Source organism: Rhamphochromis longiceps, linkage group LG3, assembly GCF_057381845.1.
Source record: "Rhamphochromis longiceps isolate RC_006_pf linkage group LG3, R_longiceps_female_GT1.1, whole genome shotgun sequence".
Taxonomy (NCBI): Eukaryota; Metazoa; Chordata; class Actinopteri; order Cichliformes; family Cichlidae; genus Rhamphochromis; species Rhamphochromis longiceps.
The window spans coordinates 49262864-49279237 of NC_140559.1; the positions used below are offsets into that span (position 1 = coordinate 49262864).

General features: G+C 43.0%; 1 protein-coding gene across 6 annotated transcripts in view; it reads right to left on the bottom strand.

Annotated features, from left to right (window-relative positions):
* Positions 1-16374, bottom strand: part of LOC146675131 (adhesion G protein-coupled receptor L3) — a 279742-nt gene that overhangs the window by 41001 nt on the left and 222367 nt on the right. For all 6 annotated transcript variants that reach the window (XM_085400200.1, XM_085400203.1, XM_085400201.1 and 3 more), the window contains one exon: positions 15274-15450. In XM_085400200.1, the coding sequence (XP_085256326.1) occupies positions 15274-15450 (177 nt within the window). The remainder of the gene's footprint in view (positions 1-15273; positions 15451-16374) is intronic.

Sequence of the window (16374 nt, forward strand, 5' to 3'; positions counted from 1 at the left end):
GAATTTACATCAGCCCATAAAAGGCAAGTGCACATAAGGGATGATTGGACAGGAGTAGGAAAAGGCAAAGTCGACTAAAACAGCAGAATCTGCAGGATGGTTGAGTTATTTGATCTCAGTTAGAACGAACCAAAAACCCAAACAAACCGGTGATGCCTCAAACACTTCTCAATAACGTCCCAACCGTTACACTTATTTAATTTATTTCCACATAGAGTCGGCTGTAACACCTGACACACTGAAACATTTAGCTGAAAGTTAGCTAAACGTAATGGACAAATGGCTAAAACAGCTAATGGTAGAGGAACATTATCTTCTTTCATTCCAAACTCTGTTCACTGGCATTTCATTTCAATTATAACCATCTACTAAGAGTGAAAGCTAAATAATGTACCATTCAAAATTCCATTAAACAGACTCAATTGAAACATAATGGTCAGTGCTAATAAAAGCATGCTAACAAGGCCGATGGGCCTTGGAGCAATGTTGTGAGCCGTGGCTCCGAAGATACAGCATCTAACAAAGCCCGCATGAGTGATTTCCAGTGCAATCCCATCTGGAATCAGGAGAAGGAAAATGCCATTATTCTGATAACTCCGCTACCAGCGAGGAGAAGCAGACTTTCCAAAAACAGACACCATCTATATGTAAAGCGTGTGGTTCAGAGAGCAACATCTTGATTTAATAACTAAACATAATTACTGCATCAAAACATAACGATCAGCTACTGTGGCTTCTATATTTCCCGAAGGGATTGTCCTCTTTCTCGGGACTGCCGGGCATTGATTCAAAAATAAATAGAGGAGGGGGGAGGGGATAAAGTGCAAGTTTGAAAGGTGGGCTGTTAATTTAAAAGAAATCTGCCAACCTCACAGCCGGCTGTCGCTCCTGACGGGGGTCAAAAAAATGTCTGGGTGGAACTTTTGAGTCTTGACTTAAAGATTACGTCTGAATGCTAATGAAGATCAAACAGGCATTATTTTAAATGTCACTTACATTTAAGTGCAGACGGTAAATTTGCATTGATGGGCTGTTAACAAGACCACAGCTAAAAACTAAGCCAACTGTGCAAGCACTGACATTGTATATAACCACCTAGCTGTCTGTTATCAAAGGCTGTGCATGCATACATTGGCCTGCAGCAACTAAACATACGACTTTGAGCTACAGCGCAGCAAGTAAATATTTGCATACACTGAGCAATCACCCTACAAGAGGCATATGCCTAATACGTCACTCAGATGAGTCTCAAAATCAAACTTTTCGAGCACGGTCAGCAGAAGAGTTCGAGCCAGGATGGGGGTGACAGACCAACTTCTGAGTCAGGTAAGGCTGAGGAAGCTTAGGTGATGCAGAATCACAAAGAAGCCTTGTTTAGTAGCAGCTCAGCTAATACTAGCAGAGAGGGGAACAGATGCTGATCATTAACAGGCTCTGGTACAATAACAGCCGCAGTGCTCCTTGAGTCTGGGGAGAGCGCTCTTTTGATTTTCCTGCCTGATGAGCCGTTGTGTATATGTTGGAGGGGTGGATTGGGGGAGGAGTGGGGCTGGCAAGATGTTGTATACAGGAGATGTGTATGTGTGAAACTAAGGCTGATTTCCTTATACTTTAGAAGGACGCTTATGCAGAAGGTGTCAACAGATGCCGATGTTTGCGCTTGCATGCTCTGCGGTGTGCGGTGCGTTAGTCTTGTTTTCAGCCCGACGTGCGACAGAGCCGTCGATGCAGTGGGTGGTACCGGCCATGGTGCATTGCGAGAGGACCCCGAGGTCTCCCGGGCTAGCTGGCTGTGCAGCGACTGCAGCCTCTATCCATCACAATCTCACCTTCAATTGAAGAGGGGCCCGGTCAGAGAGAAAGAAACAGCAAAGGAAGAAGAAGAGAGAAAAAGAGACAAAGCTATAGAAACCGAGAGTAGGAGCAGGGAATGTATCTACACCTGGGTGATGGATTTACTGCGGGATGATTTCTTTGTTCTGGGAGGTGGATGATGACTGAGACGTCGCCAAACACAAAGTCTCTGCTGAAAAGTTCCTTTTACTGCAGGTGGAGGGGGGGGTCTGCCCAGGCAGGGTGGCAAATGATGTGATCTACAGTGCCTCTGCGCCTAGCCTTACAACAACAAGCCGGCTTGATGGGACTCCATGTAAGGGTCTCTAAAGTGGGCAGACGTAATTTACTCTGAAATTTACTCACTGCGGCGCAAGGGCGGCCCGGTCGGACGGCGTCCGTGTTACTTAGCAGGGCGACGCACATTTGTGCACATTCGATTTGTCCTCCAATGTTTTTCTGCCCCACATTTTTCTTTTATTTCTTAAACACACACGCTTTTTTCATTCCAGACAGACGCCCGGGTGCGCACAACACAAAATAAGGTTTGTGGGAGCTCTAGCAGTGTTACACGAAAGGGCACACACAACAATGCATCGGTAATAATGGCCGAGCCGTCTTAACTTGACGTCACATCACATGCGCTTTATTATGATGACATAATTAAGCGCCGAGTCCCTCACATTTTTTACCCTCTGTGTTTTTATACACCGCTTTGTATTTAATCATTAGTTATTCTTCTCTGACTCTTTTCCACAGTGTGTCATGAGTCCTGTCTCCCTCCCCTCACCCCTAAACTAGTCGTGGCAGATAGCTGCCCCTCCCTGAGCTGGTTTTTCTGGAGGTTTCTACCTGTTAAAATTGAGTTCTTCCTTCCCACTGTTGCCAAGTGCTTGCTCAAAGGGTTTGCTTCATTTTTAGTTTTCTCTCTGTGTTATTGCAGGCGCTTTACCTCACAATATAAAGTGCCCGGAAGGGACTGTGGTTGTGATTTTACGCTATATAAATAAAACTGAATTGAATCCTGTGTCAGAAGCCGGAAACCAGCCTCTGAAATGATGTGGAGGAGGTAAGGAGCAGTGACAAGAGCAGAGTGTCAATCCTTCATACCTCAAATAACCGCTCTTACTGTGGGGCCACGAAGCCAATCCAATTAAAATGCATAAATCTCCCCATATGCCTCCAGAGCTGGGCTCTGACTCATGAAACGCAGTCAGGCAGGGCAGACAGTTGCGCTATGGGGTAGTGGCCCCACTGCGGGGAGTCATGTGACAAGTTCACCTACGGTACGACCAAGGATTTATGATCTGCACGGGGATGAGAAACAGTTGCGGAGAGGGCACATGAATCAGGGCTCTCGGCAAATTCGTCACATTTAAAAGGGCCGGGAGAGAGAGAGAGAGAGAGGGGGAGAGAGATTCCGGCTCGCGTAGCGGGAGTTGACATTCAGCACATGCACCGAATGTCACACTGTGTTCTAGGCTACAATAACTATGATATAACGTCCAAGCGTGACTTTGAGTTGCTATGGAAGTTAACATGGTTTCTCTTCTCTCCATCTGCGCCTTAAACATATAAATAGATTTATTTTGAACCACTGCTCTCTTGTACAGTGCTGTACCATACTTCCTTTGTTGCTCCATAAAATACACGGCGAACCTTGGCTGCATCATCATAGTTGCTGTCTGATGGTGTAAGCATGGAGATGTTCTATAATGACAGTGATGAATGTTGCCTAAATATCACCCTCTCCATCATCCAGTGGGATGTGTCACTGATTTATACTTACTGGTCTGTTGGGAATAGTGACACTTACTACTATCTCAATGGCTCACACGGGCTTATCTTAGCACATACATTTACTACGCAAATAATGGCCTACAGGTGTATATTCTTTGAGCTGGGGTGTTTAAGCCTATATTAAAAAACTTCTGACTTTGCATTTACCAGAGGTGGGACCAAGTCATTGTTTTGCAAGTCTCAAGTAAGTCTCAAGTCTTTATCCTCAAGTCTCAAGTCAAGTCTCAAGTAATGTCAGGCAAGTCAGAGTCGAGTCTCAAGTCACTGGTGTAAAAGTCCGAGTCAAGTCACAAGTCTGAAACTTTGAATTTCAAGTCCTTTCGAGTCTTTAAAAAAAAAAAAACGAAAAAATAATGTTGCAGTTATATGCTAAATGTAAATATTAGACCATGTAATTTTAAAATCTGTGTTTTTCTCAACACATGACAAAATAGTGAACTTAGAAAATATACACAAATTGTGAAATTGCACCTCTTTAAAATGCAGCTCAATTAAACCTAGCTCCAAGAATAATTTTCACCGACAGTTCTGAGATAAGCTGCATGTTATTCTTGGATGCGGTTGTAGGACCGGCTTTAAAATCGCATGACAAAAATATCATACATATTAAAAAAAACTGAATCACCAACGTAGCCTGGACAACATTTGCTAGTTAGATGAAGTCAGCTATCTCATCGTAGCATATTTATATGCATATTTATAATCATACGGTTCTTGGAGTGAGTGCACACACTCATGAAGTTTAGTAACTTCCGGTCACTGCAACAAGCCCAGGTACAGTTTACCGACGGATGGGTGCAGGACCTTGAAATGCACCGTGTAGAACGAAAGACCATCGTACGTATCATAAGTTTACCAGTCTCACAAATCGTCGTCATAAATACACATTCGTTAACCGTTTATTAATAGGACCTTTGAGCTCAACGGTAATTAATTAGTAGTGGAAATAATTTCTGGTAGCATCACAGAAATGTAGCAGTGACAATAATATTGTATGCTGTAATCGTACTGGGCAATTAGTGATACAAAAAACCTGTTTTATCCTGTGAATAAAAGCATATGTTTTTGTCAATGTACCATAATAACAGAAGCGAAACGCAATATTGTGTCAGGACAATTCACTATTTATGCACAATAAACAAAGGAGCATAGCGCGACCATTTCTGTTCAGCGCCAGACTTGCTTGTAACCTATATCACCAATTATGTTAACTACAACAGCAGACTGACCTTCGTGTAAATGCTTGGAGCAGACTAACCTGTGAGCTGGAGTGTTCTGGGACGTTATATTTGATCTTTGAATGGCTGCAATCCAGACCATCCGTCGCGTCTTTGTTACTTTGGAAACATGGCTCGAACAATTTCTCTTCAACGACGTAATCCGATAACAACCGATCTCTTTACCCGTCGGCTTCCCGTGGCTGTCATGCGACCGGCTATTGCAGTTAATAATACAACAGCTTCTTGACATTTTTGTGTTTCTTTTTATCGCTGTGTGACTGATTTCAATTGAAAGCCTGCGTGCGCTAGTACCGCTTGCCACGAGTTCCCAGAATCCTTTGCGGTTCTACCCGTGAATGACGTCACATTTTCAATCTCTATATAATATGCATGTTAAATTTTATATTTGGGGTAAAATATCAAGTCTTTTCAAGTAAACCGGTTCAAGTCCAATTCAAGTCCCAAGTCATTGGTGTAAAAGTCCAAGTCAAGTCACAAGTCTTACAACATTTTTTCAAGTCAAGTCTAAAGTCATAAAATTAATGACTCGAGTCTGACTTGAGTCCAAGTCATGTGACTCGAGTCCACACCTCTGGCATTTACCACTAGCAAGCAGATGGTTACATATTAGCATAGAGAGTATGGGGGATGAGCGTTAAATTTACCCTTAAGCAGAAGTTAATGTGATTGTTCCTGATTGACGGAGACAAATGCAGTCATATGGCAGGAAAAACACTGAACACGGACCAAACTTCAGTCGAGAGACCACCTGAGACCAGGGGTGTCAAACTCCAGGTCTCGGGGGCCGGTGTCCTGCAGGTTTTAGATCTCACCCTGGGTCAACACACCTGAATCAAATGATTAGTTCATTACCAGGCCTCCGGAGAACTTCAAGACATGTTGAGGGGGCAGTTTAGCTATTTAAATCAGCTGTGTTGGATCGAGGACGTATCTAAAACCTGCCTGGAGTTCGACACCGCCGGTCTCGGGTGTTCTGTAGACTGAAGTTTGGTCGACGTTTAGGGTTTTTCCTGCCATATGACTGCATTTGTCTCTGGCCATCAGGAACTTCTGAGACGATCCATCCAGACAGTCTCAGATAGTCTCCATCCAGAACGCCTGAGACGATCCATCCAGAGCACAAGGTTAGTCATTAATCTGCTGCTGCACGATTGAAATCTTAATTAGCCTCAGAGTGACTCTTTTCTTAAGCATTTAAATATTTGGTGTCTGGTAAACTTTGAGCCCATTGGTTGCAGTTACGTCATAAGGTTTTAAAAACTGAGCTTAAAGATGTGTAGCACATGGACAGGGCTAATAAAAAGTCAGTTTTCAGGGGCTTGTTTATACTAACTAAAATAAGATACAGAGCATTACAACACATTAAAGAGCTAACAGCCTTGATGAACGCAGCAGGAGCTTGGAGTCAGAAGCAGGTTGATACGTCATCGCTTAGCAATCATATGTTGATTCTTCAATAGTGAGACCAACTGACCTACTAGATTGGTTTATACAACAACAAAGCAACATGTAACCGAAAACCAACTGGAGCCGCCAGTGCTAACAAGTACTATGGCGGTCAGATGATTCATTTGAAATTTTAACGGGGTGTCCAAGCTCAGCGCTGCTATGAGAAGCAGCTAAACCCTGTCTTCTTTATGAAGTTGAGTAGAATGAATTTATTAATTGCGGTGAATGTCTTGAGGCTCAGTGAGGGTTGCATCTCAAGGTTAGAGTTATCCTTGCGAAGTCTCATCAAAGTAAACTCATTTGCGTCAATTCCTCCAAAAGCTTTTCTGCAATCGTTCTGAAAAGATACAAGCGACACGTAATCTCTCACACGCAGACGCCGTCTGTGAGAACGCTTTTAATTTGTTTATGTGGCCAACGGCGTTTCTCTGCTCGGATTGCAGAATCAGTCAAAGGAATCAGCTCTGTGGCCAGATAGACCCAAATTAGCAAACTTAAGTGGTAGCGCATACAGCACTGACAGCGCTCGATGCCCTTGTGATAATCTTAGTCGCAGCTACCCGTTTCTCCCATTTCTGACATATACGCTGCGTGTTAACTCCTTAAATCAAGGAGGCCTTAATTTAGTTCATTGAGGAGAGCTCATTTGGAAGAACTGAACATGATTTATTAAGACAGAGAAATTAATTAATCTATTTGGCGATTAGAGTCCGATGACCCATCGTGGCAGAACAGAAACCCAACGGTGACTGGAATTAGGGCACTTAGATTGGTCTAGACGCTGGTGGTGGTGAAGATGGAGATGGAAGTTTGGATGAGTGACATTGGTTAAATGGAGATTGAGAGGAGGTGGGTTGCAGGAAGAAAATATGAAAGGGAGAATGATGGAAGAGCATTGAGATTTAAAGTAAGCAAAGTGGAAGCTGATTGGCTCAAAGAAGGTGGACAAGAAGGTGATTGGACTAAAGCAATAATGACAGCACTGAGTTTGACAGTGTGGCAAGGAAGAAGTGATGTGAAGAATTGACTGGCAGCAGATGACTGACTACAAGCTTCATTTGTGCGCAACTTCATAAAATTATCAGTTATTATCATGTAATTGTCTCTTAAAGGGGAGCTCATCTGTGTTTTCCCATTCCCCTTGTAGCCTGTAACAACAGTGGATGCTCTTACTGACAAGACAGAGGAGACGTGTGAAGCTAAGGCTGATTTCCTTATACTTTAGAAGGACGCTTATGCAGAAGGTGTCAACAGATGCCGATGTTTGCGCTTGCATCCTCTGCGGTGTGCGGTGCGTGACACATTAGTCTTGTTTTCAGCCCGACGTGCGACAGAGCCGTCGATGCAGTGGGTGGTACCGGCCATGGTGCATTGCGAGAGGACCCCGAGGTCTCCCGGGCTAGCTGGCTGTGCAGCGACTGCAGCCTCTATCCATCACAATCTCACCTTCAATTGAAGAGGGGCCCGGTCAGAGAGAAAGAAACAGCAAAGGAAGAAGAAGAGAGAAAAAGAGACAAAGCTATAGAAACAGAGAGTAGGAGCAGGGAATGTATCTACACCTGGGTGATGGATTTACTGCGGGATGATTTCTTTGTTCTGGGAGGTGGATGATGACTGAGACGTCGCCAAACACAAAGTCTCTGCTGAAAAGTTCCTTTTACTGCAGGTGGAGGGGGGGGTCTGCCCAGGCAGGGTGGCAAATGATGTGATCTACAGTGCCTCTGCGCCTAGCCTTACAACAACAAGCCGGCTTGATGGGACTCCATGTAAGGGTCTCTAAAGTGGGCAGACGTAATTTACTCTGAAATTTACTCACTGCGGCGCAAGGGCGGCCCGGTCGGACGGCGTCCGTGTTACTTAGCAGGGCGACACACATTTGTGCACATTCGATTTGTCCTCCAATGTTTTTCTGCCCCACATTTTTCTTTTATTTCTTAAACACACACGCTTTTTTCATTCCAGACAGACGCCCGGGGAGACCGGCGTCTACACACGGAGCAACTAGCAACAACCAGAGACCATGTGACTGACATTCTGCTACGACGGGCCAAATAAAGGCTGGAGAAATGAGCGAAAATAAAACAACTGACAATGAAAGTGATACTGCTGACTGACATAGGGCAGGCTGGTAAATATATTAAGGGGTCAACTGGAGCCTTAGTGTGTGTGGTAGCATTGGGTGGTCATCTACAAAGTGATACCCAGTGAACAAATCGCTTACAGTGGACTATGGAAATAAGCATTATTGGGCCCCTTTTGGGAACATCTCATCATGGTCAAGTTGAGCGTGATTACAATGTGTCACTCTTACACCGAAAAGTAAAAGAGTGCACATGTATCGCTTTTGTAACAAATGCTTGGCCTAAAAGGAGTGACACCAAAGACTGTATCACGTGTCGGGTAAAATTACATACAAATTGTATTATGATTGCTATTTTGAAACAATGTATCACTTGAGGAATAGCCCTACATTAAAATAAAATGAAGTCAGCGTGTTAATTTTTTTTTAACCAGATTTGAGTTTTACGGGAAAAAACATAAAAACAAAACAAAGAAAGCCCACATTGAAATTCTGCTGGGCACATCCGAAAGCATGCAGCAACTTCAAACCGCTGTCAAGGACAAAAAATGACAGCATTCATAATGTCAGACGGGCAAGCAGAAACATTTCGCCTCTTCTAATTTGACGCGTGCAGATTTTGAATGCAATCATAACTTGGGGTTATAAATGTAACGCCGATACCGATGACAGTTTATTAAGGCCCAACGTGTAGGTCTGTGGATGTAAGGCTCATTATTTCTGGCTAGTGTGCATGCATGGAGGGGGGGTGTTAATGATGATGGCGATACTGCAGTGAGTCTCCGTCCTCAAAAGGAAAAATTGTAATTACAACTTGCCGATCTCCCTCTCTTTTTTCCCTCCTTTTGCTTTGGCGATGCTACTGAGAAATAAACAAGGCAAAAACAATCTGTGGCTCTGAGGGTAATGAGTAATAACAATGCAAAGATGAGCAGTGGTATGTCCTGTTGCCATGGATACAAAAACAGATAGTCTCTTCAGTTTATGAAATTTCTTTCTCTGCCTCTTTCTTGCACACATCCAGTCGCGCGTGCACACACTGCCTATTTTTTTCCCCCCCTCCATTCAGATCCAGCACGGTGACAGTTTGTCAAATAAAAAGCCTCCGTGGCTTCAATTCAGAGCCACCTTGGAACAAGCCGCCTTTTATAACGTACAAGTAGAAAAGATAAAGAATAGGGCAGGGTGGAAAAAAACACTATCACTCAAAGCCGGGGTGTAACTACTGTCCACTTTCCGCGGCTGAACGCAGTGCCACAAGCAAGCCAAGCTTTCCAAAATGTTAGTGATTGCCTTGACTGAAAGAGCTCCTTTTACTGCATCCCTTTCTTCTCTTTTTTTCTGCTGCTTTGCTTTCATTGCGTGAAGGCTCCCATTCTTCGTGGCTCCCTCACTATTCCAGACTCACCCTGCAGGGAGCTTAGTGGGTCCAAAAGTCATGCTGCTGAGTGACAAACAGTGGCTCTCTCTAGCTAGAAGTAAACCACACCATACAAGACTGTGTGGGTTATGTGTGTAGTGAGAAGGAAAAACAAAACAAAACATGGTGACTTAGCCACTTTCTCTTATTAAAAAATCACCCTTAGAAGCAGAACACCAAACAAAGACAGCATTTTATGACACGTGAGAGCCAAAAGATAGGACATGATGGTATTACATGATACTCCAACGTGCAGTGTGAACCCTTCTCCTTCAAAAACAATCACTGACGACTATTCTCCACCAATATGGTGCAGATGCCATTGGGTGTACGAGCCAGCGCCCTGGTTGTGCCAGCCGGTGTACTTCCTGGATTTTAGGTGTGCCTGCTTTCCATCAGCTTGAGGCCTGCTGTGAGATCCTCTTCCTGGGTGCCTGCGCTGCTCGGGATGTGCTGTCTCAATAGGAATTGCTGCTCTGTGTTCTAATATCTAAACTTTGTATCCAAACTTGTCATGTAACATATATACAAACTGAACATGTTGTATTTTTGCCAAAAATTTGTCCTAACAAAAAAACAACAACAACAACAACAAAAAAAACACTGTGAAAAAAGTCGACATCAAGCCACGGCGAGCTGGTCGAGACATTTCTCCACAAGAAAAGGAAGAAACTGAGATTCTGGGTTCATCGAATTCTCTCAAGAAAGCAGCAGCAGGGAAAATTTCATGGTTTGATCCAGGAGTTGAAGCTGTATCACGATTTTACACTTCCAGTGTATGAAAGGCTTTACTTCTTAATGTTTCTGCCCGTTTCTTTAGTCGGCGTTTGTTTTATTTGTGGGTTCAAATTTGCTGCACAGGAAACTCGTATTTAATGGACTACTATTTTAATTTTAAAAAGTATTTGGATGTGTGGAAAGCCACCACCTCCAGCTTGCAGTTTTTTTTTTTTTTTAGTTATGCTCTCTCCAAAAAGCTACCTAATTAAAATATAGGTTAATCTTTTAAAGAGGGTTGGTGAAGATCACGTGCAAAAAAACAATGATGTATCAGAAAAATACAAGATGACTCAACCTGTAGCTTGTGTCAAATATAATGACATGTCAGTTTCCTGCTTCCTGTTTCATCTACAGCAGCAGGAAACCTGCCAATACATTCCCAAAGCCTCAAAAAGAAAAAAGAGTGAAAGAGTGGTGCAGGCGGAGAGCCAATTCTACTTTTGTGCAGTCTGAGAAGCAGCCATCACTTTGATAGGATTGAGAATCAAATGTTACGTAGCAATACTTTGCAGAGGTTGGTGTCATTTTAGTGGGAATAAGAATCGTGGTGGACGCTGCACCTGCCAATTTTTGGAGAAGTTGTTGCAGTAGTGTCTACCATATCCATTTAGCAGTTCCAACTTTTGGCACAGCAATTTTGCGGTGCTCCTCAGATGCCAAAACCGCTATTTGGGAGGAGAACCTTGAAAATGCATGAAATTGGTACTAGATTGTGAAAAAGATGTACAAATGGCCCCTTACATCTTGTTGGAGTGGACGGGAAAAAGAAAACAACCTTTCCTTTGAGCACAAAGAGACAAAGAGAAAATAAAGAGGCCCCCAAAATATTCCAGAAGAGATATTATCTGCATTAAACATTATAATCACTGGTCTTTCTCTGCCTTTGCTGCGAATCTCTCTGTGAAACACACATCAGCAAACACAGATTTTTAAACGTAACATTTCTCTGAGCACAGGAAGCGTTTCTAGTGAATAGCCTTTGACTTCTTGATATGCGGGCGTGTCTTCAGAGAGGCATTGACACGGACGCCTCCCCCGGGTGACGAACGCTAAGAATTCTGAAGTATAATGAAGAGTCCTTGAAAATAAATTCAAAAGTTGAAGCTGAACCTGAAAGCGGAAACACATAATGATCCTAAGAACACAAGCACATTCACTGAGGAATAGTTGCAAAAAAGGAAGAAAGAGAGGGCTAAGGAAATGGCCTGCTCAGTAAAAAAATTTTTTATTTAAAGCCTGTGGTGAGATTTGAAACCGGCTGTACATGCAACATAACCCTCAGGCATCTTGTATCTGAAGGAATTGTGCTCGGAAAAGTGGTCAAACTTTTTTAGCGAGCTGTTGTCAGAACTGTTGAAAACCTCTACAAGAAGTTGCAGATGCCAGGGGGATTGGCATACTACAATTTGTTGACAGAAGAGTATTAACTTTATCGCTATTCTTATTTAATAAATCACATAAAATATATTTTTCTTGAGAATGTTTGAAGGTACAACATCCTTCCCTTCTTCTAGTTCATAAAGTCAATTTTATCATTTGCTTCTGTGACCATAATGGCCCACACCCACCAGAGGTTCAAAACCTGGGACACCACAATGGCTTTTAGAACTAAAGAAGCCTCTTGGTTGTGAAGCAAATATAAAATCAATTTTATTTATATGGCACCAACAGTCATCGTAGTTAGGGATGGGAATCGAAAACCAGTTCTTGTTGAGAACCTGTTCCCACTGTTTCAATTAATTGGAATTGTTTGCCATTTTTGCAAACGATCGATTTCAGTCGCCTCGAATGACGTCACCACGTTGCGGAGCGTCATTTACCTGGCAGGAAACATGGCGCCTAAGTGGCACAAACGCTCAAAAGTTTGGTTATACTTTTTCATTTCAGGGAGGAAACACTACGAATATGCAAAAGCATTTGCTCACAGAACACGCGATGACCTTAAATGAATGTCGTGTTTTTAATTCCGTTCCAGACTCGTGAATCTCAACCCAGCAGCAGCGGTAACGTTTGCACGTCCTCTTCCGTTAATGCGGCAGGTAAACTAACAGTGCATATTATGTTAGCGCGATCTGCCTTATTACAAAACCTGCCATTAGTGTGCATTTAGGTGACCATGATGAGAGAGACAGAGTCTGGCTCAGATGCTGGCAGCTCTCGCTGCAGTCTACCGGTAGCGTCTCCTTTCAGGCCGGGATAGACGAATGTCACCGAGCAGTGACTAAGTTTGTGGTTTACACCCATTTGCCACAGCAGATGTGTTTAATTGTAGGCAGGGACATTACTGGATATTCTTCTGTAATTGTAATTATTGCTACTGAAGAATATTTATGTTATTATTTTACATTTACAATTTTTTTCCTGGGGACCCTGTGACACCCCATTGAAGAGCCGTAGGCTGTGTATCTCTTAAGATCTCACTGTTGGGTTTGTAAGGCCATGTTACTCCTAAATTTCTATCTTGTTCAAAGAGAAGATATAAAACAAAATTCTAAGCTAATCGGCCTGTGTGTTCTCCTTTTTTAAAAACAAGAATCGATAAAGAATCGAATCGTTCAACAGAATCGAAAATGGAATCGGAATCGTGAAATTCCCATCCCTAATCGTAGTGCGCTTTATATTAAGGTAAAGACCCGACAATAATACAGAGAAAACCCCAACAACGACACCTATAAGCAAGCGCTTGACAACAGTAGGGATGAAAAACAGGAAGAAACCTCTGGCAAAACCAGGCTCAGGGACGGGCGGCCATCTGCTGTGACCAGTTGGGTGTGGGGCGATAACCAAGGGGTGGTTCGGGGTGACCTGATCCAACACTAACTATGAGCTTTATCAAACTGGAAAGTTTTAAGCCTAATCATAGAAGTAGAGATGGTGTCTGTCTACCGAATCCAAACTGGGAGCTGTTTCCACAGAAGCTGAAGCCTCTGCCTTCTTTTACATCTACTTTTAAATACTCTAGGAACCACAAGTAAGCCAGCAGTCTGAGAGGAAAGTGCTCTGTTGGGATAATATGATACTATGAAGTCTTTAAGATAAGATGGAGCCTGATTATTCAAGATGTTGTATGTGAGGGGAAGGAGCCAGTGAACAGAATATAATATGGGAGGAATATGCTCTGCAGCATTTTGGATCAACTGAAGTCTTTTCAGGGAGTTTGTAGAGCGATTTGATAATAATGAACTGCAACAGTCAAGTCTAAAAGTAATAAATGCACAAGCTAGTTTTTCAGCATCACGTTTCTAATTTTAGTGATATTGCAAACATGAATTAAGGAAGTCTTACATATTTGTTTAATATGCGCACTAAGGGACATGTCCTTGACAAAAATAACTCCAAGATTCCTCACAGGGGTACAAATGTCTTCATGAACCAATAAAAGAAGCCCAGTTGCTTTCAGCTCAAACACTTAGGACTACCAAGACCTGAATGACTGACATATCAAGAGAAATGTTTTTATTAGTCTTAATAACTTTAATTCTGTGGTATTGGTCAGCTATGTTCAATAATTCAGGTTATGCCACATTCCTCTACATTTAAGATTTAACATTTTTTTTAACATTTCTTTTTAAATTATGTGCATAATGGTTTAGTTTTTTAAAACATAGATGTATGCTCTGTCACTACGATAAAAAAGCGAGATAGAATCAGACTCGGAAAGACGGGAAGGTGAAGGAAGGTCTAGTGGTTATATGGACAGGGGCCAGCTGGAATGGTGCAGACAGAGTGTATATTTCTTTTCTGCCGCTGAATTATAAGAGACACTCTGAAGAGACAGATGCCATAACAGATACCAAAAACTACTCTGCTCTGTCAGCAGTCAGCTCCTAAACTTCCTGTGACAGAAATAATTAAGCTGTCTGTCAACATCAGAACTAAAACATGGCTTCCTTCGTGGCTGGACACGGAAAAAGACGTTTTTTTATTTGCCAGCTCCAACATGCACAGTATTAACGTCACCCAAAATCTCAACTCCACTATTCTTTTATACTTTTTTGTACAGCTTCCATTAACCCCTCTAAGTTTGTCCAACGCCAGGATAGCAGCCTCCAGTCTTTACGCTAGGCTAACTGCCTCCGGGAATACAATCGAAAGTGGAATTTTGAAGTGGAGAGAAGCTCTCATGTGAGGTTTTTTAAGAGAGAGACCGTACAAGGACAGGTGAAAACACACGTCTTTTAGCACTACATCGACCAAGGCCCATTCACAGAGCTTCAACAAAGGCTTGAAGGCCAAAAACAAATCATTATTTATGAAGGCAAAGCATAAAATGCATTTCTGAAAGCCGCTGCTCACAAAACCCAAAACAACACAACACAGTGGAGCCATCACATATTGGGTTACTTCACACAAATGGAGATTTAAGATGGCTGCAATCAATACGCACTGACACAGGGTCATTGTTTAAAAGCGTATGAATGCGGGTACTTTAAATGTTAGCAGACAAAAGCCTTGTGAAGGTCAGAAAACAGCTGGCAGTCGATTACCCGCTAAATTGAAAAGCAAAGCAAGTATAAAACATATAATAAACTCCAACGTAGATATCAACTTTATACGACGTGAACCAGCTTTTTATCGCCAGCAAACCACGTCGGAAGGAGTCGCTTGTGTAAACCACGACGGATCAATGTGTTTCTGAGGATTAAACAAGTTAAAAAAAACAGGCTCACCTTTACATCCACGTGAGCCATGAGGACAGCAAAGTTGGTCAGATGTGTACAGGAGCATGTGGTGTGTGTCCTGTTGGTGCCTAGCAAGCGGCAGTCCTGCGTCGACCAGTAACCAGTCATGGTTCGCTTGCTGTAGCTCCAGAACGAACAGTTGGGGTTGAAGTTCTCCTCAGATTGCTGTTCGGAGGGGGAAAGACAGCAAAGGGATTTGAAGTTAATCGCACATTTGCTTGGCTTATTTCTGCTTTACTTTTATTTTCAGAGCAAACATCCTCAAAAAAACAAAGGGTCCAATTTCTCCCCAATGCAATCCATATCATTGTAAAGTGAATAGCAGGTGTTTTTGCTGTCATAAAGCATCAAGCGGCCCCCTTGCCTGTCATCCATTGTGCTTTTTTGACCTTTCTCTTTAACTTTCACTGCGTGACAGTGAGCTGCCCCACAGCTTAATGGGCACCACTGCTGTCTGTGCCGTGCTCCGGTCCTAATGACGGGTACGCCTCCCTGCCATCTTGCTCGCCATTTCATAAAAGTCACCCACAACACCGAGGCTGAGTAACAGACAAGCACAACAGAACGCAGCTGCTGATAAATAGACACATCAACAGCCTCTTCCTCTTGAGCCCAATTCTTTTGCAGCTACGAAAACAAAGAGCGAGCGTGCACACAGAGACGCACGATATCCTTTCCACAGCGACCCTCAGCTTCCAAGGTTAAACGCGTCTGCGTTCTTGCTGGAGATGCTGGGCGATGCTGCAGCTTTTCATAGTTTCACACGCTGCAGGGTGATTAGTCTAATAACGTTTATCCTCTGCGAATGTAAATTTGCCGCTGATTGAGTTTACCCTTCACACACCCAAACCCTGCGTTAAATATTACACGGAGAGGAGGTAGGATGACCCTCTGTCCCATTAATGGCTTTAATTGGTCCCATTAAGTGGCGAGGCAAGGAAGCGAAACCATAACTAGAGGACACATCATCATCTCAGAAGACCAGTCATCCAAAACCGCAAGGTTTAGATGTTAATTTTCAAGGGCAAAGTTGAGCTACATTCAACTTAGAAGAGCTATAAGACAAGTACCTTGGATTTAGTATGGAAG